The sequence below is a fragment of the Pangasianodon hypophthalmus genome, chromosome 8, assembly GCF_027358585.1.
Source record: "Pangasianodon hypophthalmus isolate fPanHyp1 chromosome 8, fPanHyp1.pri, whole genome shotgun sequence".
NCBI lineage: Eukaryota > Metazoa > Chordata > Actinopteri > Siluriformes > Pangasiidae > Pangasianodon > Pangasianodon hypophthalmus.
The window spans coordinates 7,122,103-7,147,639 of NC_069717.1; the positions used below are offsets into that span (position 1 = coordinate 7,122,103).

The following is a 25,537-nucleotide window of genomic DNA, read 5'->3' on the forward strand; positions in this document are numbered from 1 at the left end:
ACAGTACAGTTCAGTACAGTTCAGTACAGTACATCAGTACAGTTCAGTTCAGTACAGTTCAGTACAATAGAGTACTTCAGTACAGTTCAGTTCAGTACAGTACATCAGTACAGTTCAGTACAGTACAGTTCAGTAGAGTATAGCAGTTCAGTTCAGTACAGTTCAGTACAGTAGAGTACATCAGTACAGTACAGTACAGTTCAGTACAGTACAGTTCAGTACAATAGAGTACTTCAGTACAGTTCAGTACAGTACAGTACATCAGTACAGTTCAGTTCAGTACAGTTCAGTACAGTACATCAGTACAGTTCAGTTCAGTACAGTTCAGTAGAGTATAGCAGTTCAGTTCAGTTCAGTACAGTACAGTTCAGTACAATAGAGTACTTCAGTACAGTTCAGTACAGTACAGTACATCAGTACAGTTCGGTTCAGTACAGTTCAGTACCCACCCTGCTCCAAGCATAGCGTCACCGAAGTTGAGCGGCACGCGCATGCGCACTGGCACTTTGCCTCTTTTATTCCTGCCACTGGCCGCCTTCCCGCGTTCGAGCAACACGGAACAAATGTGAACATTTCAAACAAAAACACCGGTTTATTACTCGCGCTCTCTCGCTCGTCCCCGTCTCCGAGGAACCATGGCGGTAAACTTCGGCAAAATTGTCGTGGGAATATACGTGGAGATAAAACGGAGTGACGGTGAGTTCACTAGTTTAGTTCTTTTTTTAACAGGGTAGTGTAACTAGCTATTAACGTTTAGTCATTCTTTGCTTCGCTTAGCTAGCATTGGCTAAGAGAAGTGCTAGTAATGCTAGCATTAGCAAACCAACAAGGCTTTTACATGAACTAGTGACACTTTGTTGGTTAGTAGTGCAGTGTAGTGTATCGCATCCCTGTTGCTGTGGTAGCTAAGCTAACGACCTACATACCTAGCGCAGTCAACACAGCAACGGTTGCTAAGCTAAGATGAGCTAAGCTAACTAGCCGGTGCGTTTACTTAGTTATCAAGTCTACCTAGCTTTAAAAAGACATAACACGTATTACAGTTAGCGACATTTTTCTTCTATAGACCTTGACGAATAAGAGTTTCAGCAGCTTTGAATTTCTGAGTGCCAGTGTCCATAATTTAGCACAAAAAATCCCTAGAGCTAGTTTAGTTTTGTTACTTAGCTCTGTCTAACAAGAGCTTCCTGTCAGTAGTTAGGTGTTAACTAGCTAGATAGCTACTAACCTGTGTAACCCCACTTGTCATTTCTTTTCACACATATAGCCCTCTTTTTAATCTTCCATGTTAGCTAAAATGAACCATTTTTATGGATCTAGCCCGATGAATGACGAGCACTGAACTTCCTCAGCTGTAGGTGTTTTGTTTCATCACACATGTAGTGATCATTCCTGTTTCACTTCCTAGGATTCTGTGTGTCTTATGCAAGACAATGATTCAGATCAGTAACTACATCTGGTTAATACATTTCAATCTATTTACCATATGGTATTATTGTTGCCAACTACATATCAATCCCATCACACAGGAATAATTCACACAGGTAGGCCAAATCCCAAATGACTTCCTTTTCAGTTTATATGCTCACTACAAAGGGCATAACATGATGGTAATATTTGTGTAACAGAATATTACAAAGTGCACAAAATGACTAAAATAACACCATTTGAGATTCAGCCACAGAAAAGCTTGACTCAGGGTAACACTTTGGGGAAATTTATCATTGTACACAATCCCTTTTTTTCTTCATTTCCAAGCCTCCTGGTTTCCTGTGTGTGTGTTTAAACATTATCATCCAACTCAAAAGATGTTATCTAACCAGATGACATCATGATATTAACCATAGATGTCTCATAAAGTTTACTGCTCCAAACAGTGACACATTAACATATGGTAGATTAAAAAAATATATATATCTCTCTGTTTCTGAACAGGGGTGCATGTGGCTCCTGGACCTCCTGAAGTCTACAATCAGCTCTTTTTTTAAAATTATTTTTATTTATTTTTATTTATTTATTTATTGGCTCACATCCTCCAGTACCTCTGCCAATATTTATACCTCGGAGGAGTTCTGACAGTAGTGCATAATTGTTTATTTGATATGGTGAAGCATTCTGTCAGGAGATGTTTAACATTTATGGAAGGAGTCACCAGTATCAGTGCTTTGTAACAGTATGTTTTCCGCCACGGGAAAGTCTTCAGGGAGGAGATCTTTCATTTTGTGTTTTCTCTGTACCATGACAAGCTGCATTTTTTTTTTTTTATCTTATTAGCTTCCCGAGAGGGGAAAAAGAGAGACTGGTGAGGGAACAACTATTCATAGCTGCTGTAACGTAATTAAGAAAAGGAACTAACTTGTATCATGGTTCTTCCACAGCATTAAATGTAACTATAAATGGTTAAAAAGCGTGACATGTCATTCCTTCATAAATTCATTTCCTATAATGAATTTCCTATAATGCCCCTTTGTGTTTTATTCTTTACATATTACCATTACATTAGCTCTAGGAAAGTGAAGTAGAACCCAGTTTGTCATGTTGTTCCCTGGTTAATAAAATATGCATCATCAAGTATTATTATTATTATTATTATTATTATTATTATTACTACTACTACTACTACTACTACAGCAGGGCTCATGGATGGGTATTTATGACTGGTGCAAAGAATGTATTGGCAAAAATATCTCAATACTGTGATGGAGTGGTGTCCCGTCTAGGATGTATTCCCTCATAGGCTCCTGACCCAGACTGTGATAAAGTGGTTACTAAAGCTGAATGAATGAACCATATCACAATACTTGAAAGCATTTTCACAATACACATGTATTGCATGTATTGCAATGTTTATTTTTGATTAGGTTTCCTTGGTGTCATCAACAAAAATAAAGTAATATAGAGATTTTAACATTATATAGCTTGAACGCAAACACTAAGGATATCTGCAGTTTTCTCAGAAAGTGTATTGTGAGGCAGTTTGTTGTGATAGGTATATTAGTCATGGTGTCCAGCCCTATATTATTGTCTTGTTATTGTATTAGTAACATTCATCACTGTTTGTTCAGTATCTGAGAGATACTTTTGTCTGGTGAAAGAAAGTTCTTATAACGTTGCACATGATTTAGGGTAATGGATTCCTTCTTGTGAAGTTTCTGTATGATGTGTTTTGTCTTGTTTGTTGATGACATGCCCTTTAAACAAACAAACGCTAACAAGACAAAGACAGCTTTAAAAGACTGAAGTCTTACAGGAGAGATCACACTGTAAACACTAGTAGACTAAAAGTCTACTACATTGGCATATGATTTATACAACATTTTATAAAAGTTGTGACTATGTTGTGTAAGCCTCTTGTACCTTGTTTTAAATTATTACGTTGTTAGCCTTTGTACTACTAGGTGATAAATCCCGCTGATCTTTTTTTAGGACATTGTTGAAACTGTTAGAGTACTGTTATTGCTATTAAATAATTGCACAGAGTGGGAGAGATGGCTTTGAATAATACATAAGAGACATGGCTGTTTCCTCTCTCTAGTCCACTGGGACATAACAGTATTGACTGGGACAACTTCTGAACTGTCCTACAAACAGGAACTGTGTATTTCTTTTTATTTATTTATTTATTTATTTATAATAAATTTAATTCAAGATCGGACTTGGCTTTCTTTCTGAAAGAACTAAAACGGCATACCTGTTAGTGCTTTATAGGGAGTTTCTTGTCGTGCAACATTTTCTACATATCCATCTCTCAAAGTTAGTTTTGTTTTATCGCAGGGCGAATACATCAGGCCATGGTAACGTCTTTAAATGAAGATAACGAAAGTGTTACTGTGGAGTGGATAGAAAATGGAGACACGAAAGGAAAAGAGGTAAGCCTAAAGGTCTTGTGTAAGCTTGTAACACTCAGTAATGTATGGAAGAACAGTACCAGTGTTCAGAGGAAGGATAAGGGCAACAAGCTGCACTGCACAAAAGTGGGCATTGTGCTTTGCAAGCACTGACGCCATTTTTATATATACAATAACTAAACTTGAAAACTGAAACTTGAAACTCCTGCGGTATTCTGAGGTCCAAGCTCTCATCAGAATCTTCAGGAGTTCTCCTACAGTCATTCTTCCAGATTAGAGCTTTTATAGGTTTAGGAAAGAAAAAGCCTAGCACTTGTGCTTTGAAGCCATAAAAATTCAGCTTAAAAAAAAAAGACATCAATATAAAGTGCTTATTTGCTTCTTTTTCATCATAAGTGAAACCTTGGCCATGTTTCAGTGGTTGCCTTTTATCAATAGAGTATAATTGTTTAATAATCGATAAAGAGCTCAACAGAAAAGACTTCACTCTGTTGTCATAAAAACAAGTTTGTATCCTGATGATGGCCTGAAGTTCAAGAGAGCATAATTTGCCCAGCTCTCAGGATGGGAAGGATAGATTACTCATAGCCACGACGATTACTGCTCTAACGCCTTGAAGGAACCAGTGTTTTCCCGCCACCCTCCCACTTTGGTAGGTAGTGGGTAGGAATGGGCAAATGTCTGACAAAAATAAATAAATACATACAACTGGTAAAGAATTCATTAGTGAATTATTTATATCACAGTTATTGATAAAATGAATAATCCTACTATGTTTTTTCCTATGGAACGGACCATATGTTTTCTCCTTGGAAAGCATATACATTATATTGTACATATATTTATTTATTTGGCAGATACCTTCATCCAAAGTGATTTACAAATTGAGACAGGATACAATGTGACTTTTGAGCTAAGGATTGAGGGTCTTGCTCAAGGACCCAGCAGTGGATCTGTGGCAGGCCTGGGGTTTGAAACAGAGATTGTTTATCTCTATATGTGCAGATTATTTTATTTCTTCAAACATGGAGAGATCAGTCAAGTGGGAATGTATAGTTTTGAGAAAAGCTTGGTCGGAGGGCAAAATTACATTTGCCCAAGATTAGGAACACAACAACTTACAATGAAAGGGGGAAACTCAAGTACATGTAAACATAAGAAAAATCACCAATTCTTCCTAATTTGTGCTGTATATTGTATTTCCACAAGGCCAACATTAATCTCATTTGAAAGCAATCATGAATTTAGGTTTCTTGGGTCTTTAATATGTGCAATTGTGTACTTTTGGGTAAGACTGATCAAATGTGTGTTTTCTTTTTAAACAGATTGATCTAGAGTGTATATTTTCACTAAACCCAGATGTTGCTCCAGAGGAGGAGATTTCTCTGAGCCCGGTAACACCACCTCCACCCACACCTACTTCTGTGAAGGTCAACAAGATCCCCAAGGTTAGTACGAACCATCCAAGCTCAGCGTAAGATCAGATTTACCTTTAATATTTATCATTATGTCTCGGGTTGGATGAAAGCGCTTTTGGTTTTTCTTTCTAATAAATTCACAAGCCTAAGACATTCACTTGCAGTTTTCCTGGTCTGTGATTTACCTGGATGTGGAGAGAATAGTATGCTCCTTATACTTTAGTCTAGAAGAGGTTTTGCATTCCTAAGTGAAACTCATTGTAAATTCTTATTGCTGTGCAGAATCGAAGGACTATTGCTCCTGGAAGGGCTGAGATCCCATCCAGAGATAATAGAGGTATGATTGTCCATTTGGCTCTCAGGCTAAGTACAGTACTGTTTTAATTGTGAGGAGTAAAGCCATTGCTCACAGGTGTGTGTGTGTGTGTGTGTATGCGCATGTGTGTGTAATGCTGTCAGTCGGATCAACTCGGGCGCGTCCTGGCCAGCAGCAGCCGGAGTCAGCCCTCCCTCCACCTGCTCAGCAACCAGCCCAACCTACACAGACCCAAACACAGCAGAGCCAGCAACAGCAACAGAATGGTAATCACACACCTTTGATTAAAATAGCACCCTATTCTTGACACACAGTAATGGCCTCCAGTGGAGTGGATCTTAATGCAGCTTCATGAGTGTATTTCTAAAGTTAAATTATTTTTTCTATAGTTAAACACTGAATTATTTGAATTAATGGAGCATTTCAGTCTGGCTATTCACCTAAATTGATATTTAGTCTGTGTTCAATTGTTCCTTTAGCAGTTGTACATTAACTACAGGCAATATAGGCACAGGGACAGAGAGAGAAGAGGAAAGGAACCTTGTACAAAGGAAGTGAATGACGCTATTGTTTAGTCAGGATTGTCTGACCGTATTGTCATGATGTTTGGCAGCGAGGAGGAAGTCCAACTGTGTGAAGGAGGTTGAGAAACTGCAGGAGAAGAGAGAAAGGCGGCGACTGCAGCAGCAAGAGTTAAGGGAGAAGAGAGCGCAGGTCAATGCATGCTTATGACTTTCAAAATCCAATAATCACAATATTGCTTTGATTATCGTCTCTTGTCTTGATGTAGCAGTGTGAATGCCACACACACATAATGGTTATTATTAAGTTCTGGATTGGGGGAGCTGGTCTTATGTTAAATGCAAAAAACAGCTTCTATACCTGTAGTTATACCTGTGATTTAGTCTCATTTTAATGTCTTGCCGTATGTTATATGATTAATGATCTTTTTGTTTTGAAGGAGGTGGACACGACAATCCCCAACTATGAAATAATGCAGATGATCAGAGACTTTAGGGCAAGCCTGGATTACAGACCACTAACCACGGCTGATTTGGTGAGTATGAACTGAGGTGCATTTTTATTATCTTGCCAAGGATGTTTGCCTGATCATTTGTGAATTTTGCGTGCTGATTTTAAGCAAGATTTAAAACCCTGTGGTACTGTAGCTGTAATAATAAAGAGATCTGCTTAATGTTGGCAGATTGAAGAGCACAGAATATGTGTATGTGTAAGGAAGCGCCCTCTTAACAAAAAAGGTAAAACAGACTTTTGTATTTTTTTTTATTAACTTTAATTAAAATGCTGTATCACTGTTCTGAATTCTTAATATTTGAATAATGTGCTGTGTGATCTCCATTTTCTGCTGGATTAACTTCAGCAACCAGTTTAGGCTCAAAGTATTTTAACCCATTCTAAAGACTAACAAATAGAAATTGACACTCAATGCTGAATAAGCCTTTTAATTCCATTTAATAGGTGTATAAAACTCAAATAGCATAAAATGAGCATAAAGACTGAATGCAACAATTGTCTTCCAAATCACCTAGTGTGTGTGTGGTGAGCTGTGGTGTTGAAGGACGTGTCACCTCTGTGTTGTAGAACTCACTGCAAAGGAGCTAGACGTCATCACCATCCCTAGTAAAGATGTTGTCATGGTCCATGAGCCTAAGCAGAAAGTGGACCTCACCCGATACCTAGAGAATCAAACTTTTCGCTTTGATTATGCCTTTGACGACAGTGCAGCAAATGAAATGGTTTACAGGTTTGTCTTTTCTTTTCTGTGTATCCACAACTAAATTGTAATCCACTAGTGATATGAGTTTGTTGTTGTCTAGGGTGGAAATGTAAATTAAGTAGTTGTTCTGTGCAGGTTCACAGCAAGACCTTTGGTGGAAACCATCTTTGAGAGAGGAATGGCTACATGCTTTGCATATGGCCAAACTGGAAGTGGAAAAACACATGTGAGAGAACTTTTTTTTTGAACATGTATTATATGATTGGACAAGGCACAGTTCAGGTATTTCAATTTAGGCCTAATTGTAAAAGAAAAAAAATGTAAATAAAAGTCCTAATTGTAGTGCACATCCTTTATTACACAGAACTGCACTTATCTTTGAGCATAAATTTCACACTGATGTCTCTGGTTTTTCAGACCATGGGTGGAGATTTTTCAGGAAAGAACCAGGATTGTTCAAAAGGAATCTATGCGTTAGCTGGTAAATGTTTAAGAATTTGCAGCTCTTCGAGGATTTCTAAAGCCACATTTATTCTTTTCCAAAATAAGCTACATTTTGAATAGCTTCAAACATAAGCATTCTCAAAAAGTGTGTTTGTTCTGTTACTCTTACTTCATGCAGCTCGTGATGTTTTTCTTATGCTGAAGAAACCCAACTACAAGAAGTTGGATCTTCAAGTCTACTCAACCTTTTTTGAAATTTACAGTGGAAAGGCAAGTGACTCAAACACGTCTGGTCATCCGCCAGAAAACAGAGCTCTGGATGTTGTAAATTAATTCTTTATTGGATGTGGAAGATCACCAAGTCGATTAGCATACAGAGATTTTTTTTAAGTACATATATTTTGTACCTTATCTGGTCCAAGTCACTTACTTTTTGTAGATTTTGGTGCTGTGCCCAGGTGTTTGACTTGCTGAACCGTAAAGCAAAGCTGCGTGTACTGGAGGACGGGAAGCAGCAGGTGCAGGTGGTTGGGCTGCAGGAGAGAGAAGTCAGATGCACTGAAGATGTCCTCAAGCTCATTGAGGTTGGAAACAGCTGCAGGTAACTATATAGCAGTCTGTAATGCTCTCTGATATAATAAATATGCTGTGAGATTATATTAGATATCTGAACATTTTTTTTTCTTATTCATTGTAAACTGATTTACAAGTGATTTTTTTCACCTCTTGGTCCCCAGAACATCAGGACAGACTTCTGCCAATGCACACTCGTCCCGTAGCCATGCTGTCTTCCAGATTATTCTGCGCAGGAAGGGGAAGATGCACGGCAAGTTTTCACTGATTGACCTGGCAGGAAATGAGCGTGGTGCTGATACATCCAGCGCTGACCGGCAGACACGGCTGGAGGGAGCAGAGATCAACAAGAGTCTACTTGCACTGAAGGTCAGACAGTCACCAGAGAAAAGTGCAGTTACAGTTACATCCAGATTCAGAACCTCTTTTCATAAAAGACTGAACATTAATTTTGTTTAATCGTGAATTATGAATGATTAATACATTGTGTGATTCTGATTTATTAAATGGTGAATTTGAGCATTGAAATACATCCTAAAGCTCCTTGAACTGGTGTCTAAAATGGCTGGTGTCCTGTCTTCATGAAGGAGTGTATTAGAGCCCTGGGGCGGAACAAACCGCACACGCCGTTCAGAGCCAGCAAACTTACACAAGTGCTCAGAGACTCGTTCATCGGAGAGAACTCAAGGACTTGCATGGTGAATAGCCACCCCCTGTTGAACACATTTTTTTCTTCTTCTTCTTCTTCTTCTTCATATAAAGATCACAACCCTGTTTTTTGATGCAAGTGAACCCTGGTTCATTTTTGAACACCTCTGATTATGATTTGTTTTTCCTGATCAGATTGCCACCATTTCTCCAGGAATGGCTTCCTGTGAAAACACCCTGAACACACTACGATATGCCAACAGGTAAAATCGCTTTGGTTTTCTATAGGTATAAGTATTTACTGAGTTTGATATTTTGCCATTTGTCTTTATTTATGTAATACATCTAAATGAACTGTTATTTTTAATGCTAGAAATAATGAATTGTTTGTTAGTGACATATTTTGCATGCAGGGCAAATGGTTGTGTCCTGATTCTTCCTTTTACTGCTCTCTCTCTCTTTACTTGTCTTTCCTGCTTATTCCTTGCTGCTCCAGAGTAAAGGAGTTTGGGATTAGTCCCTCAGACATCCCGTTTTCTCAGGGAGGAAGTCGTTCTGGGCTCTCTCCCACTTGCGAGTATGAGCATAAGCTTATTTATCCAGCTTCCCATCTGCCTTAGCAGCAGATACACACTGTTAAATCTTTGTTTGCATCTAGTTGGCTGATTTTGACCCATGATGCATGAGAAGAAGCTTACACGTTCATGCTGAGTCATATGCATAGATAACACGCACGGCCTCCTGTTAGAGCATATACAAATGCTGCTTCTCTGTCTCATCTTGAGTGGTGTGCTTGGTGAATATTTTTCATCAGCCTCCCACCTATTATTAATCTGCTTTCATTTCACTTTCTAACCTTGGGCATGTGTGCTGAGCCTTTGTTGTGTGCATTAATAAAGGAGCCAATGTAATGACACCATAAGCAGTAAGGTGAGTGGAGGGAATCTCTAGGCACCTTGGGGCTTGATTAGATTTCAGATCAGTGCGCCACGCTACAATTACAAAGTGATTCTTGATGTTTCTTGATACATCTCAGATTTCTATAGCCTTTTTTCCTAGTACGACCACTTGCTGCTTTTAACGTTATCATTTGCCACTAGGCTTAGTGTATTTAGAATTGTCAGAACACATTTTACCATTTGAATACTATTCAAATTTTTATTATATTTAAACATTCAAGGTCAAAGGAAAAAACATTTAAAATGTGTGATATACTGTATACTGCTTTATTCACCTAACAGAGGTATCTGGCCATAACACATTATTATTTAAGATGTCTGTATATCAGTAAAACGTAAAGACACCTATCAAATGAATCAAATCAAGACTATGTTCACGCTTAAGAAATGTCAGTGCAGCCCCTTTTTTCTGTTCCTGGTGTTATTCACACTAGTATGCCCCCTGCAGACGAATTTGAGCATGCCCTCTCCTGTTCACACAGAGTTAAGGAGCTGACCGTGGACCCGAACGCCATGGCTGAAGGAGTCCGTCCCAACATCAACGCCATCAACCAGCTGGACATCATGGAGGAGGAGTGGGAGCTGAGCAGCTCCCCACAGAGGGATGACCTCAAGCTGCTCTGTGAACAGAATGTATGAAACAGACTAAAGCTTTCTTAGTCAGAAAGCATTGAAACATCAGATGATTATCTTCAGCAGTTTTAGATGTAACAAGATGTAATGTTTTGGATTAGCCTGAACCAAAGATAAAGTTTTGTTTTCATATGTCTAGACAAATTGGGTGCTATCAGTGATTTTAATGCAGAAAGCAGTTGTTATTTTAAAGACTGTTTTGATGTTTTTTCAGGAAGAGGAAGTGTCTCCTCAGCTCTTCACCTTCCATGAGGTGGTGTCCCAGCTGGTGGAGATGGAGGAGCAGGTGCTGGAGGATCACCGAGCAGTGTTTCAGGTGACACATTTACTCTATGAGCTTATCCTCAGACTAAATGTAGTTTTCATATTAATATTCCTCTGTAGTGTGAAATTTGTGTTCAGTTTAAAAGTCTCAAAAGTAGTGAAAAGTATTTACCTAGTGTCTGATCATGATTTGCTGATGATTTACATATATAGACAATAAATCTTTTTGTTTTACTTGTCATTTCAGTTAAGATCTTTTTTATAATCTTTAATTATCCATGTATATAATGGTGGGTGTGTTTTTGGGTTCAGGAGTCAATTAGGTGGCTGGAGGATGAGAAGGTTCTGCTGGAGATGACTGAGGAGGTGGATTATGATGTAGACTCGTACTCCTCGCAGCTGGAGCAGATACTCGACCAGAAGATTGATGTCCTGATTGAGCTCAGAGGTAACCCACATACTAAAATCCTGAGATTGTTCTTTTAGATTTTTGCTGACAATAGGCATTAATCACATCTAAGTTTCACAAATACTCCGATTACTAAAGGGCTTAAGCCCCAGAGAACCTGAATCTGTGAGTACTTTTTGATTAGTATTATCTTGGTCTTGTGGGCACATGTAATACTGTACAAAGTATATAATTAAATAACTGTCAATGCTATCTACCAAAATACCAGTAACCAGCCAATTGTTACTATATACATGTACTTCACCATACCTTCTATTAATCTTGGGTTAAGCTTGCACAAGGCTGATGTCGATTATCATTACCACATAGCTTTTTATCATGACTGTGCTTTCATGTTTAAAATTGTCTCTTTGAGTCTGAGCAACCTAATTAGTGAAAGCTAAACTAAGACCACCTATAAACATCAGCTATCTGATTCTCAAACGCAACATCATACCTGTTTGCACCATTGTGTATAGCTCTGCTTGAGTGACATGATGGGCTGGGAATCTTGAACAACTGGATGTCAATCAAGTGTGCTTATTAGAATATTAGGATCACCACCAGACAAATTTTTTTCACATCAGTCTGATCAGAGAATTCAACTGTTTTTATCATGATTTATCATGTTTTTTTCCACTATATTCCTTGGGGCTTTAACTAATCAATGTGGGGTTTTTTTAAACCCTTATTTAAAAATAAATGGTTTAAAATCATCCACCTTTCATACTATGAAATTGTTTAATATTGTGTATAAAAATGTGTTCTTTCATTTGACAGATAAAGTGAGGTCGTTCCGCTCAGCCCTGCAAGAAGAAGAACAAGCCAGTAAGCAGATCAATCCCAAGAGGCCTCGGGCTCTGTAGACTGGGACTAAGGTTGCAGGCACAAGCATGACGGCTAGACACTTGGCAAAGTTACAGCAGTTTCAGCACATACCAAATATCCGTAATGTGTGTCCGTGCTAGATGACCTGCTAGTGTCCAGCAGAGTTACTCAGAATTTGAATGTCTTTCTTTGGCTCACATGTGAAATATTCAAAACATTAGATCATTGCATTGATGTACTGCACTGCTTTAAGTGGACTGCTGATCTTCAAGCAATGTCTGGCAGAAGCTGCAATCGTGCCCATCTACTAATGAAACATCTCACACAAAATTACACTGAATAACGTTTTGAAGATCAGCATGTGCCTTAAGACAGCTGTACAAGCACAGCCATTCACGTAAGCAAGTGGAATTTGTATTTTTGTTAGAAGAACTGAAGGAATGAAACTGCAGTAGACTTGGGAAATAGATTTCTTTTCTTTGTATTTGATTTGTATTTATTTACCTCTTTTTTTTTTTTCTTTTTTTTTTAATTTAGGTAAATGGCTGTGAACTACATGGTCCATTTTTTTAGGGTCTTTACCACCTTCTTTATTTGAAGCTGTTTTAAACTGAATGCATGTGCTTTTAGTAACCTGTTTCCCATTGGCCGTTACCAGCATGGCAGACCAGGCCCATCTGCACTTTATATAACCCTGTTTCTCTAGGGGTCTAATATTGGACCTCTCTTAAGTTGTATTAATCTAGTATCTCCATTCGGGGGGGTTAGTTATGTCCTTTAGTGTTTGTTTCAGTCACACTGTTCAACTTAAATTGTCTAAATTAATGATCTCAAGGAGGTTGCTGCTGCTCTGAGGTGTGAGTAGAGCTGTATTTGGTCAGTAATAATGAATTGTGTTGTTTCTTGGTTTTACTAGGACATTGTCCTCTTATACACTTTTTACTCTGTGCTGTGGCTCTTTCTGACCAGCTGCAGAATGCTCCATTGTGCATTAACACTATCTTGGCTGGTGTCTAGAAAACATGTTGCTTAAAACACTCCACCATTTTATCTACTTTAAGAAAAAAAGATGCTATTAACAGACATATGGAACAGATCCTGTCATTACAGCTGATCTTTTCACTGTTAGCACCAAACTCTGGTGGCTAAATATAGATCAATTTGACAAGACCGTTATGATGTTTGTAGAGTTTGCAGTTTAACAGCTGGTGCTTTTCTTGTAGAGCCTCAGGAGAGTGGGACAGTGCGGGGACAGACAGACAGACAGACAGATCGATCACCCAACCTCACTTGAGCCATGCGCTAGGGAGAAGATTTTAGAACCAGGTAGTCAGTGAGACAAAAAACAGATATATAGTTATACTATTAATAAAGTGACACTTGTGTGTGTTGTATTTTGAGATAAGCAGGAGTACTCTGATCTGATAAGTCTGCTTCACTGAAAGCAAGATTGTTATATTTGGTATGAAATTTAAAAAAAAAAAAATAACAAACACAAATCTTATTCTTTGATGCATCTTACATAAGCAAAGATGACATTAGCCAGTATTTTAAACTGTACCTATGGTACACATCACACATTGGTACCAGTACTTATTAGTACAGGTATTGAGAATTTGATGGTACTGACACAGCACTATGAAAGTCCTTGATTTTCCTGGGATGTTCCTATAAAGCATTATATCTGACAGACGTGTATATGTAGGGTTTGTTTTTAGAAGGTTGCTTTTTTCATTTAAATCAGTCATAAACCACAGGAAGGAACCAACACATTGGTCCTGTTGCAGCCTGCTAAAAGAAAATGCATGCCATTACTCCAAGAGGTGCAAAGATTCCATGTGCCAGCTTTCCTCTTTTATGGAGATAACAGAAGAGAAGTGTAATAACCTCACTGTCTCCTTTAGATCAAAAATCAAATATGTTTGTGGATAGAGCTTCAGCTTTTCTTCTACTCCTCTGCTGGTTATTGATATAACCTGAGAATTTACAACCTCTTCTCTCTTAGCGTTTCATGTTTACATTTCAATTCTTTTAAAATTAGGGATGGGAAACTTTAGGCGCCGATGTAATTTCAATGCAGGGTGCAACAATGCGATTACAGAACTCTCATCCTCAAGGTATCTTGATGAATCTCGGTTCTGTACATGGTGGATTTTTTGCTGCTTTGTGACCATTTTGTACTTTTAAAGCATAAACTGAAATAAGTACAATGACTCCTGCATGTGCAACACTGAGCAAAAGCCTGGATTTTCCACAACAGCAAATCTTTTGTGATGAACTTTTGCAGTTGACCTGCTAAACTGCTTTGCCCTTTACAAGTTATGTAATTGTGTTGTGACTTACTCGAGGCTTCTGTGTTGAACAGGAAGAGCAGACTGTTTTCCCTTCAACACTGGATGAACATGTGCGATGGAATTTTAAAACTTTAAAACTGAATTCCCAGTTTACTCTGTGTTTATTTTTTGAGATCTTTTGAGCCTGAAGTTCTCAAACTGGCTTAAAACACAATTTCGGTGAAAAAATATGGTTTGTTATTGTACATTTTAGGATAATATTGTAGCACCTTGAGGCTAACCTCTAAATGAAAGGCGCCCTATAAATAAAATGCGTTATCATCATCAGTATACAGTCCAGCCATCCTGTGTTTGAGGTTCATGAAAAGTGGATCCCAGCTGAGTTGAACGCATGAAGTAGCCTGAGGGTGAGAAAGAAACAAGAAGCAATGGTAATCAAAAGAACAGAATTATTTTAGCTATATCAGGAATAACTACACAAGTGAAAAATGTATTTGCAAAGTATATTCACTTACACCATGAAGTCATCTATGTCCATTGATCGTGCCCGTTTTTCACTAAACTGAGCTTCCTGTAGAACGCTCTCAAGTTTCTGGGTAATGCTGAAGTCCTGTGGTACTTCCTATTAACATGGGATTAGAATGGCCCAGAATCAAATGTCTGACACCAAATGTGCCAAATATATTAACAGCACCACGGAGAACATACAAACAATTTTAGATAATCTACCATACAGAATATTCTGATGAATAGTGGGTGTAACTGTTTACTTACTATGTTGTGCATGGAGCAATGAATTCTGTAGTTCTTCTCCAAAAGCTGCTCAACAGCAGCAGACCTGGGGGAAAAAAACAATACAAGAGATGAAAATGTTTGTTTTTAGGTACAACTGACAAATGTCAAGTCATTAAACTGAAATAAATACTTACTTGAAGGCTGCACTCAGAGTTTTGTTCTTTCTTACAAAGGCAATTCTGACAAGACCATCCCATTCCTAAAGATAAATCATACATTTTAGTAAATAATATATATAAAATACATATAATCTAAAGTGCATATTCAGTGTTAAATAACAAACTGCACTTGACTCAATAAACAGAGTGTTGTACAACACCCCAGGTGCAACTGAAATAGAAATGATTGCATGAGGTTGTACTGAACGTTCAGAGATGAAAAAGTTTACATCTATCCTTTGTTTAAATGTGGATGTTTTGCTTGTATTGGGAGTGGTTGCCTTTTTGGCTACTTTCTACAGCAACAATTAGAGCAAAGGAACCTGTTAAATATTTCTGTTTACGTGGAATAATATTCTGTAGTTCTATAATGTGAGAAACTGGAAAATTTGCTACATTATTCATTATAATAAAACACATCAGGCCTGCCTTTCCTATGTCTCTGCTCATTCCTGAGGTCATAAATATTTATAAAGAATCCTGTTTGTAGGTATTCGGTCATAATTTGTTGTATATCTTTGGTGGCACTTCACTGACAAAAATAGCACATTATACTTGTACACACCATCCTTCTGGGGTGGGTTCATGCCAGTATTCTACCTTATAATAAAACGCTAATCAAGTGTAACCCGCTCCCTTCTTGTGAAGAATCTTTGTTTTGTTAATAGTGAGCGAGTTTAAAAAAAAAAATAAATTAAAAAGGTAAACAAACCTGAAAATTGATGGGTGGTGGTGGATTTTTTGGTTCTATCCTGACCACACTAGATTCCACTTTAGGAGGAGGTCTGAAATTGTTTTTCCCAACCTGAAATAAGAAAGCAGTGTCACATGACCCTCTTGTTTACTGATTACATTATATAAGTAAAGAATGAAACAGAGCAGGGCATGCTGTTTATGACCCTGAAGTTATTTTCCAATAACAGCACAAGTGATGACTTATGACTTGTGCTATAGCAGCTATAAACAGTTGTTCCCTGAACAGCCTCTCTTTTTTCTTTCTCTTAACATTAATAAGACCAAAAAAAGAAAAGACACGGCAAAGCCCTCCCTCCTAAATAAAACATCTCACAGAAAACTTCACAATATCAAATTTGTAACATTTTTAAATCTGTTTATGTGGCATGCCTGTCCTACAAGTCCCTGTGTAAGTTGTTACTATAGAAATGATAAAGTATTAGAATGAGTGTGTTAATATAACCCTGTTATTAGCCTTGAAGCAGGAACTACTGTCAGAGCTGCTGTAATAGAAAATGACCTTCTGACCAATTAAGTTCAATAATTCAACAACGCTGTGGTACAAAAACAACATTCACTGGTTAAATCTATAAGAACAGGTAAATAAGAACAAGGTCTTGAACCTGAATGAATTACCCCAGCACCCAAATACTGGAAGAGTAAATAAAACATTTTCAGATATATATTTCAGTAGCAGGAGGACATCCAGTGATTACGCCTTGAGTTGCTACAATGCCTACAATATTAGGACAGACTCTCTTCATTCTGGTGATATAAATGCTTGTAATCACTGGCCAGTGTGAGCTGTGGAGATGCCTAACCTTCATGAGGTGGTCCACTCTGGCCAGTAGTTGTGTGTTGATGGACAGTCTGCAGTAGAGCTTATCTCCAGGCTTTGCCACTAACCGCATGGCAAACTCCCTCTGGAACATCAGCACTGCACATCTGTCACACACACACACACACACACACACACACACACACCACTCCAAATTAGCCTAACATTAACTACAGCAAAGAGCTGGAACTGATTAGAAAACAGGTCAGTTATGCTAACCATAAGGTTCTTAGGTAGGTACTTAGTGAAAACAGTGTTCTTTTCAGACTAGTAACATTTTGGGAACTGGACAGTTACAAATTTGATAACTTCATACCTGAAGAAAGGTCTGTGAAGAAGTAGCTTGAAGACAAAAGGTGATGATATCTGGAAAATAAGTAATATTGCAGTTAAACATAATATGTAAAAGAAATGCATTCATATTAAATTAACAAAAAATAAAAAGTAAAATTCTGGATCATTACCTGATAGGGTAAATTTGCTACACACACATCAAAGAACGGCAGTTCTGTCTTCAAAACGTCACCAACCAAAATCTGAAGCTTCGTCTGCATCGGTCTATAAAAGTTTACACACGGTTTAAGATGGGATCGTGTAGCCACAAGAAAAGCCATTCAAGAATACAGATCATGCTTAATCACTCACGTGCACTGCACTCGTTTCTGAAGTTCAGCTACAAGCCTAGTGTCCAGCTCGCACGCTACTACCTTTAAATGACAGGAAGTACGTGGTGGGTTATGTTCTTCTTCAGAATTGTGACATAAAAAACAAACACTATTAAAGCATAGCTACTTTTTTGGCCTTTTCCAGAAGCTTCACCGTCATGTTTCCAGTTCCAGGTCCAACCTCCAGCACCACATCTGTCGGTCTCAAGGCTGCCTGATGATACACAGGCAATAAACAGCAATCATTAGATCACTGTATTCAACCAGAGAAGCTCATTCTACTATGCAATTAAGGAAAAATCATTATGGGGTGAGCTGTTATAGTAAAATAATGCCATGTTAGTCACAGAGCCGTTACCACCTTGAAGTTGATTATTTTCCAATAACAGCACATCCTGAGGTGTTTTATTTCTCTTATATCACAGCAATTTGCCAACAATTTTTAAAAACAACCTGACCTGTACTGACATAGGTAAGACAGAGTTTGAACTGAAATTAATTCAAATAGAAGCGTATCAGTTCTCAAAGAAGCACGTTCGACATAAAAAGACCTTTAGTTACATCGGTTACTTTCAGAGAAAACTGTCTTCTTGTAATGTGTAACACAGCTGATGGACGATTAAGTAAAGTTAGTAATTATACTCTGAGATGCCAGTATACTGCAGAAGGTGCACACACAGTATCTAAGAGTGTGTTGTTCATCCTTTGGCTTTCAGAACATTATGAATTAACCTGGACATTTATTTTATAAATCAGCTTAAAGAAAACTAACCACTGTGATCCTGAAACCATTAGGTGATGGTTGGACGTGGTGTGTTATAATGCTGGAAGTGTGACTAAACATTATCCATGAAGGAATTAACTTGGTGTGTAACAGTGTTCATATATAATCATTCCCTACATTATTTTGTCAGTACACTTTTAGAAAATAAACAACCCTCCAGGGATTCTTTGGATAGGTAACTCTACAGTCCTGGTGTGCCATAATCCTGCAGTTTGATCCTTTCCCTCCCCAGAGTGTGAATCTTCACCTGACAGAGTGTAGTAAAAGTCTTAAAGCAGACAAAATCACAAACTGTGGCCTAGACTTGGACATGCATGTGTTATGGGGATTCTTGATGAAAGATGTGATGAAGGAGGAAAACCAGAGAGGCGTTACCTTCTCAATAATACCGTTAACTACCAAGGGATTTTTCAGAATGTGCTGTCCAATACCAGTGTTGAACATGATCCCTGAAACACAAACATCATCTGCATCATTTAGGCTCTAGACATCAGCAGTATGTTTGTATGACACAACTCTGATCATGACCAGTGCTGAGCACAGCAGCTCAGATCCAAACAGCTGACTGCCATTACACAGCTCTCTTAGCAATAAAACCACTCTCAGAAACCAATCTCACGCACTGACCTTGACTTTTCACCTCTTGGTGTTGTCGAGATTTCTTTTCCGCTTTAACTTTAGGCATTTTGACAACGCAGTCGATTAAATCCAGAGATCTGATACAGAGATATGCAAAGAGTTTATCCTAAACATGAGCTCACTGCACGTGTGGAACATCGGAACTGCGTCAGAGAGGAAGTTTAAGGTTTCTTCGGCTGTAAAAACAGAAGTGGATGCTTTTGTTGATTTACTGCCACCTCGTGGCAAGGGCCAAACACATGCGCCGGAAGTGACGTCTGGCTGTTGTGATTTTTCGCGGCAATCCTGACTTGTCATTCAATACACAGCAACGGTGCTGGAGTGAAAGTAATGCCACAGTACGGACAATTTTAACACAACAAGCAGGTAAAATGGTCACATTTGATAAATAAAGAGAACTTCCTGAGGTTTCACTGAGCACCAGGTTTAATCTTGTTCCTGCTAGCTCGCGCTGCTTGTGTTACAGTAGCTAGGTAGCTAACTAGCCAGCTAGCTGCTAGTGTTAACATTACCGCGACGTTACCAGGCGTGTGTTTTTACACACACACTCGTGTTTCTGATCTTAGTCAGTGTGAGATAACAGGTTTTCTTACATTTCAGATTACATTTAACTGGAGAGTAAATACTGAAGCTCTGAGGTAGCTCTGAAGCAGGTCAGGATGGCAGCGGTGACCGCGGAAGACTTGAAACTGGAGCTGGAGACGTTTGATATCGGCTGTGAGGAGGACTCAGTGCTCGACAGAAGTGAGGACACACACACACACACACACACACACACACACCCACACACCCCAGGGTTAGGTTTCCACTCATGTTTACTCCCTCTCTCATTTCCTTCTCCCTGTGTGTGTGTGTCAGTGCTGGAGCAGTGTATGTGCCACAGAATGAAGGGGCAGGATATTGTGTATGAGTGGGTCGCTTTCAGCACCACTAAAGGCCAGTTAAAGCTCAGTCTCAACAACCTGGAGACCTTCGAGCATGAGGTGAGCACACCATGATGAGTGTTTTATGCTCCATATACAGCTTAACTCCCTATATACTGTTAAGTGTGTCGCCGGATGACGTCATGGGCTGCGTGCATATCCATTGGATTATCCTGATCATTTGTATATCAAAGCATTTTCAGAATTTCCAGTGTGTAACGTCTATTTTAGAAATCAAAATTAAGCATTATGTAACAGATAGTTTTAATTTGATTGGGAAAAGTGCTGATATTCAGTATAACAGCACTGCTACCGAAACTGTTACTACACTTACTGTGCGTTACCATGGCAACACACAAGGCTCTATTGAGCTGCAGCTTCTCTGGGAACTATTTTTCAGTGACAGAGCAAAAGTGAACCAAATACTTGTCCATACTTTGTCTGAAATGTCAGTTATTCGATATAAATTTCTTGTTTATAGAACTGTTGTATAAAAGCAATATCACATTCGCGGTCGTGCTGCTGTACTGAACATCAGCATGTGATTACCTGCAGCACTCGAACCTACGGCCGAATCACAGCCATGGTGATGTTCAGAATAACAGCACTCTTGGTCATCCAGTAGCGTTGCATGAAGAAGGAAGATTTTCTTAAGGCACTTTTAATAGAATAGAGTTTAATCAGAATAGAATAGAGTTTTATTAGAATGGGTCAGAGTCGGGGTTTATCAAAATAGAATTGGGCCGTTTTATCAGAATTGAATAGTTTTATTAGGATAGAATACTGTCTTATGGGTTGAATTGAGTTTTTATCAGAATAGAAAAGAGTTTTACCAGGAAAGACTTATATCAAAGTAGAGTTTTTATTAGAATGAAATAGAATAGAGGAGAATAGACTTTTACTGGAATAGAAAGCAATTGACTGATCATTGGTTGTTGGAAACATGGGCTCAGATGAGCGCAATGCAGGCTTTACACACTGGAAAAGTCATGGAAATTCAGAGATTATTTTGGAAAAACTATGAAAGAATAGAACGATTGGAACCCTGACTTGTTTAAAGTAAACCCTATTTTTGTATATTTCACCATAAAATGCTAAACCAGGACATTGCCTGAGGAAACTTTTTTTCTCCACGCACTAAGGGTATGTTAAAGGCTGACTGCTGCCCTGTATTTTTTGCAGGTCTTGAACAAAAGGCAGAAGACCAAAGGCTCATCAAAGAACAACAAGTTCAGCACCACTACCAGAGATGTTCATTCCATCCAGGACCTGTATCCTTCTTCTTTTGAGAATGGTTCCCACTCAGACTTTGACAATAACAATGTAAGACACTTCAGTATAAATTGTATGCTAAGTCTTTTTTGGCTAAAATGACCAAACTGAATTCCAGTATCCTTGCTTATATGTGCTTCAGTGTTTTCCCCTACCATTAAAGTCATGAAGAAAAAAATCCCATCAATCAGTGTTGAATTCAGCCCTACATTTCAGTGGGTGTGTAAATGACTATTAAATTAAAATAGTCAGTGGTAATTAGGCGAGTTACCATAGTTACACATTCAGAAAAAAATTAGATAGTTATAGTTAGTTAGTGTGCGTGCGTGCGTGCGTGCGTGCGTGTGTGTGTGTGTGTGTGTGTGCGCGCGCGTGTGTGTGTATGTCTATACACAGCAGAACCATGTGGTCTGCTGTTTAGGTTACTGTATGTGCATCGCTTGAGCAGCTTTTTCATTTTGGTACATATTCTCATAGTCAATGGAGTTCTTAACCCCATCTGACCAGAATCAAAGCAGAAGAGGAAGAAGAGAATTTACTGGACTCTTACTCAACACCAGGGAAGGTGGGAGATGTTTTGAAAAATGGAAGTATGTTTTAAAATTGTCCTTTTGCTGTTGCTGTAATGTGTGTGTGTGTGTGTGTGTGTGTGTCAGGGCTCTCAGAAGCGTGCTCTCACCACTCCAGAACATCCTAAGTCCAAACGCAGTGCTGCTCGTCTGCCCAGTCCGGGTCTGCTGTTCTCTCCTGCCAGCTTCTCACCATGGTAACGAACACATGTTCACACACACTATTCACACTATACTTCACTCCTGGCACTGATTATGCATTTTCTGCAGATTCAGGTAGGTTCAGCTTCCTACAGAACTCTTGATATCGTACAATAATAGTTAGTTTTACTAGTGCATACGTGTCAGCACTGATTTGCCAAACTGTCACATTAAAAACCTGTCTCATTAGTGGGAATGGCAGTTTTCATTCAAAACCTTTCTTCCTGTATAGACTGTGTTTAATTTGCTTGCTAATAAATGTGTGTGTATGTGTGTGTGCAGTGCAACTCCTTCTCAGAAATACAGCATGCGCAGTGCACGCGGGGAGGTGGTGGCCACATTCGGCGCTGTTCAGGGTCCACGCTGGACAGGAAAGGGTCAGACTGCAGTGCAGGTGGAGCTCCTCGAGAGCTGGGAAGAGTCTCTCACCAGCTCCTATAAATACATGTTCCAGAGGCTCAGAGATGTACGAGATGGTAGGTTCACTACATTACACTCTTCTGCCCAGACTAGCATAGTAATACTAATGTCATAATATCATTAACATTAAGTTAATGAGCACCTTTTGTCAACAAAGATGCAGTTTAAAATGTTTTTAGGCAGCAAGAATGTACAAGGTGTGAGTTCGACAAAGAGACTGGGGGTGGGAGATACAGCCCATGTATATCACGATAATTACCCTATTTGGACGATAACAGTATACATCAGAAAAGCATAAGAATGACCCCCCAAAGGAATGCTGATATACAATATTAATTGTGTGTTTTGTTCCTTCTGTATGGTAACTTAAGTTCTGACTGAGAAGATTGACTTGTTGGGGGAGGAGCTAAGATCACACTTCAATATAGAGGAGTTTTCTCCAGTCTCTCTACCTGCTCAGGTACATCAAACACTCGCTTCCTGATCTGACTGCTAACTTTGACTTCTTATTTTTACAGAATGAGTGTTTAACTCAGCTTTGTGTCTCCTGCAGGACACAGTATCTGTGTTAGGTCAGGTGTGCTGTGACAGTAACGGGAAGCTGAACGCTCAGTCTGTGCTGTTGGAGGCGAGTCAGGAACACGGGGCCAGACAGGTGCCTGTAGATGTGTCCGAGCTCAAAGACTACTCACTCTTTCCTGGACAGGTGAGCAGAAATGTTCGCAAACATACACATGTGTCTTAGAGGTGGATTACTTTTACAGGACTGGGTTGCTTCGATTAGATATATCAAATGAATGTTAATCATCTCACACCAGTATTACAAACTACAGGTATTTTTTGCACAGTGAATGTAATGTCTCTTGATTGTGTACATTAACTAGACACTCTTGTTTTAGGTTGTTGTCCTGGAAGGTATGAACACTTCCGGTTCAAGGTTTGTTGCTTCCAAACTCTATGAGGTACGTGTCCAGTACAGAAACAACAATAGTTTGCATTTTAGTTTAGTTTAGTAATATGAATACCTTTTATATGTTTTGTTTTGCTTATCTTACTGTGTGTCCTCCAGGGCGTCCCATTACCCTTTTACTCCAGTCCACAGCTGAAGCAGGAAATGAGTGAAGGTAAGAAATCGGCTGTTTGAATATTTCCGGTTTAATACATAGCATTCCACTGTACTATATAACTTGTAATTGTGTGTGTGTGTGTGTGTGTGTGTGCGCGTGCGCGCGCAGTCTCAGAGTCTGTGATGGTGTTAGTGGCCTGTGGGCCGTACACCCCTTCTGACAGCTTGTCCTACGACCCTCTGATTGACCTGATTAACATCATTAATAAAGATCGGCCTGATGTCTGCATTCTGGTGAGAGCGACACGCTTATGAAAAATTCATTCATTCAGAATGCAGATTTTTCTATAAATGAAAGCAGTTTTGTGTGTGTTCATTTTAAGTTTTGTCTGTATTAAGTTTTTGGACTGACATTGCATGTCTTATGTTTTGTTATTTCATACAGCTTGGACCGTTTGTTGATTCCAAGCATGAGCAGATTGAGGTAGTTTCTTTTTTTTCTTTTTGTGTATAATATTTGAAACATCACAACAGCAGACTGTCTGATTTTTTGCACTGTTTTACAGAAAGTTCAGGTAACGGAAACATTTGAATCCATCTTCTCCACATGTATAGACAGCATCGTGGATGGAACCAGAGGGTGTGTATTACAGAAACTGGTTCACAGTGATTTTGCTGCATGTTATTATTCTTTTCCTGCCCTCAACCTCCTTTTTCCCCTCCTTTCAGGACGGGCTGCAAGTTGGTGTTTGTTCCATCTCAGCGAGATGTACATCACCATTACATTTATCCCCAACCGCCTTTCACACTCCCAGACCTGAAGAAAGATGATATTCAGGTGAGTTGTCACTGTGTGTTTCCGTGAATCTGAACCAGAACCTTCTGTGTAGTGGTAATAAACTCCTTCAATAACCTCAGTTTCTGATTTTGCACCCTAGCGAGTGACCTTAGCCCCTGATCCCTGCACACTCCTGATTGGTGGTGTGACATTTGGCATGACCTCTACAGACATCCTGTTTTACATGGGAGCTGAGGAAATCAGCTGGTAAGACAGACATGGGATTTAGGGTGCTACTGAATTATATTATAATAATTATATAGACTATAAGGCCCTGATTCAGAAGTGTTATTACTGGATTGTCATTTTCTAAGTTTTGGCTTTAACGTTTCTTTATTGTTGCAGTGCCACAGGCTCGGATCGATTCTCACGGATCATGAAGCACATGTTGACCCAGAGGAGGTTGGTGGGAAATATTGATGCCACAGCTTTCGTCCTTATCTCATAGCTTGTTCTCAAAGGTTCCCTTTCATTGCAGCTATTACCCGCTGTACCCTCCTGCTGAGGAGGTCAATATGGACTATGAAAGGTTTCAGCAGTATGGCCAGCTGCCCCTCACTCCCGATATTCTCATTGTCCCTTCCGAGCTGCGCTATTTCATCAAGGTAATGCAGCTTAACCTCTGGCTCTAATGTTGTATGACAGCAACCTTTACCAACAAATATATTTCATTACGGTTTTAAACTCCTCTCTGTCAGGACGTGATCGGCTGTGTGTGCATCAATCCTGCACGTCTGACCAAAGGGCAGGTGGGAGGAACCTATGGACGGTTACTGATCCAGCAGAACCCGGTGCAAGAGGAAGGAAAAAGAGTGAGCCCCTGCATAGCAGCACAGGTGGTGAAAATATAACTCAGAGTTTTCTGTGTCCCAATGGATTTATATTTGTATGTACAATTTCATTTTATGTCTCTATTCCATGTTTACAATAAGTATGAAAAAAATAATAAAATGTATAGTAATGGAATGATGCACTTGTCCATGTTTTATAGTTTTTGAAATTTTAGTTAGGAACAACTGTTTCTGAACAAGACCTGTGTTGCGGAAGTGTGAAGAAGTGAAAAACGTGAGGACTGCGTATCGGACTAACTCGTATAGCTTTCTTGGTATCATACTGAAACTGGAAAAATGTGATGCATCTTGCGTGCAACCCTGAAAGTTGACATCTTCACTCAAATGGGGTGGTAGCAAGCTGGTGCAGTGGATAGTGTTGCCCACTGCACC

General features: G+C 39.1%; 3 protein-coding genes across 4 annotated transcripts; 2 read left to right on the forward strand and 1 right to left on the reverse strand.

The window, feature by feature from the left end:
- Positions 1-497: 497 nt before the first annotated feature.
- On the forward strand, positions 498-15,797 carry kif2a (kinesin family member 2a). 2 transcript variants are annotated; one of them, XM_053236219.1, is made up of 21 exons: positions 498-696; positions 3,775-3,869; positions 5,174-5,296; positions 5,549-5,603; positions 5,726-5,848; positions 6,196-6,296; positions 6,544-6,639; positions 6,787-6,841; positions 7,185-7,347; positions 7,456-7,546; positions 7,738-7,801; positions 7,943-8,034; positions 8,223-8,365; positions 8,502-8,706; positions 8,925-9,035; positions 9,181-9,248; positions 9,482-9,562; positions 10,427-10,577; positions 10,792-10,893; positions 11,154-11,289; positions 12,070-15,797. In XM_053236219.1, exons 1-21 carry the CDS (start codon positions 636-638, stop codon positions 12,153-12,155), a joined length of 2,202 nt encoding a protein of 733 aa, XP_053092194.1. In that variant the 5' UTR covers positions 498-635; the 3' UTR covers positions 12,156-15,797. The 2 variants fall into 2 exon arrangements, with proteins under 2 accessions (XP_053092194.1, XP_026783982.2); XM_026928181.3 differs by lacking the exon at positions 9,482-9,562 and having other exon boundaries at positions 500-696.
- dimt1l (DIM1 dimethyladenosine transferase 1-like (S. cerevisiae)) lies at positions 13,540-19,197 on the reverse strand. Its single transcript, XM_026928184.3, has 12 exons — positions 19,014-19,197; positions 18,762-18,835; positions 17,730-17,816; positions 17,583-17,644; positions 17,402-17,495; positions 17,254-17,303; positions 16,921-17,044; positions 16,077-16,169; positions 15,341-15,405; positions 15,186-15,249; positions 14,927-15,033; positions 13,540-14,812 (listed from the first exon to the last, which is right to left on the reverse strand). The coding sequence occupies exons 1-12, from the start codon at positions 19,069-19,071 to the stop codon at positions 14,770-14,772; spliced, it is 921 nt and encodes a 306-aa protein (XP_026783985.1). The 5' UTR covers positions 19,072-19,197; the 3' UTR covers positions 13,540-14,769.
- A 52-nt stretch (positions 19,198-19,249) lies between these two features.
- On the forward strand, positions 19,250-25,276 carry pola2 (polymerase (DNA directed), alpha 2). The gene is made up of 19 exons (XM_026928183.3): positions 19,250-19,391; positions 19,626-19,769; positions 19,884-20,008; positions 21,131-21,219; positions 21,728-21,785; positions 21,877-21,986; positions 22,273-22,466; positions 22,782-22,870; positions 22,964-23,116; positions 23,310-23,372; positions 23,480-23,534; positions 23,646-23,770; positions 23,922-23,960; positions 24,043-24,116; positions 24,206-24,314; positions 24,415-24,521; positions 24,660-24,716; positions 24,793-24,919; positions 25,013-25,276. Exons 2-19 carry the CDS (start codon positions 19,685-19,687, stop codon positions 25,163-25,165), a joined length of 1,812 nt encoding a protein of 603 aa, XP_026783984.3. The 5' UTR covers positions 19,250-19,391; positions 19,626-19,684; the 3' UTR covers positions 25,166-25,276.
- Positions 25,277-25,537: the final 261 nt, after the last annotated feature.

Coding starts and splice junctions, on each gene's coding strand:
- kif2a (XM_053236219.1), top strand. CDS start 636: ATGGCGGTAAACTTCGGCAAAATTGTCGTGGGAATATACGTGGAGATA. Junction 8,035..8,222: donor TTGAAATTTACAGTGGAAAG/GCAAGTGACTCA, acceptor TGCTGTGCCCAG/GTGTTTGACTTGCTGAACCG. Junction 8,366..8,501: donor GAGGTTGGAAACAGCTGCAG/GTAACTATATAG, acceptor CTTGGTCCCCAG/AACATCAGGACAGACTTCTG.
- dimt1l (XM_026928184.3), bottom strand. CDS start 19,071: ATGCCTAAAGTTAAAGCGGAAAAGAAATCTCGACAACACCAAGAGGTG. Junction 18,836..19,013: donor CCAAGAGGTGAAAAGTCAAG/GTCAGTGCGTGA, acceptor TTTGTGTTTCAG/GGATCATGTTCAACACTGGT. Junction 17,645..17,729: donor TTCTGGAAAAGGCCAAAAAA/GTAGCTATGCTT, acceptor TGTCATTTAAAG/GTAGTAGCGTGCGAGCTGGA.
- pola2 (XM_026928183.3), top strand. CDS start 19,685: ATGGCAGCGGTGACCGCGGAAGACTTGAAACTGGAGCTGGAGACGTTT. Junction 21,786..21,876: donor CTTACTCAACACCAGGGAAG/GTGGGAGATGTT, acceptor TGTGTGTGTCAG/GGCTCTCAGAAGCGTGCTCT. Junction 22,871..22,963: donor CAGTCTCTCTACCTGCTCAG/GTACATCAAACA, acceptor TGTCTCCTGCAG/GACACAGTATCTGTGTTAGG.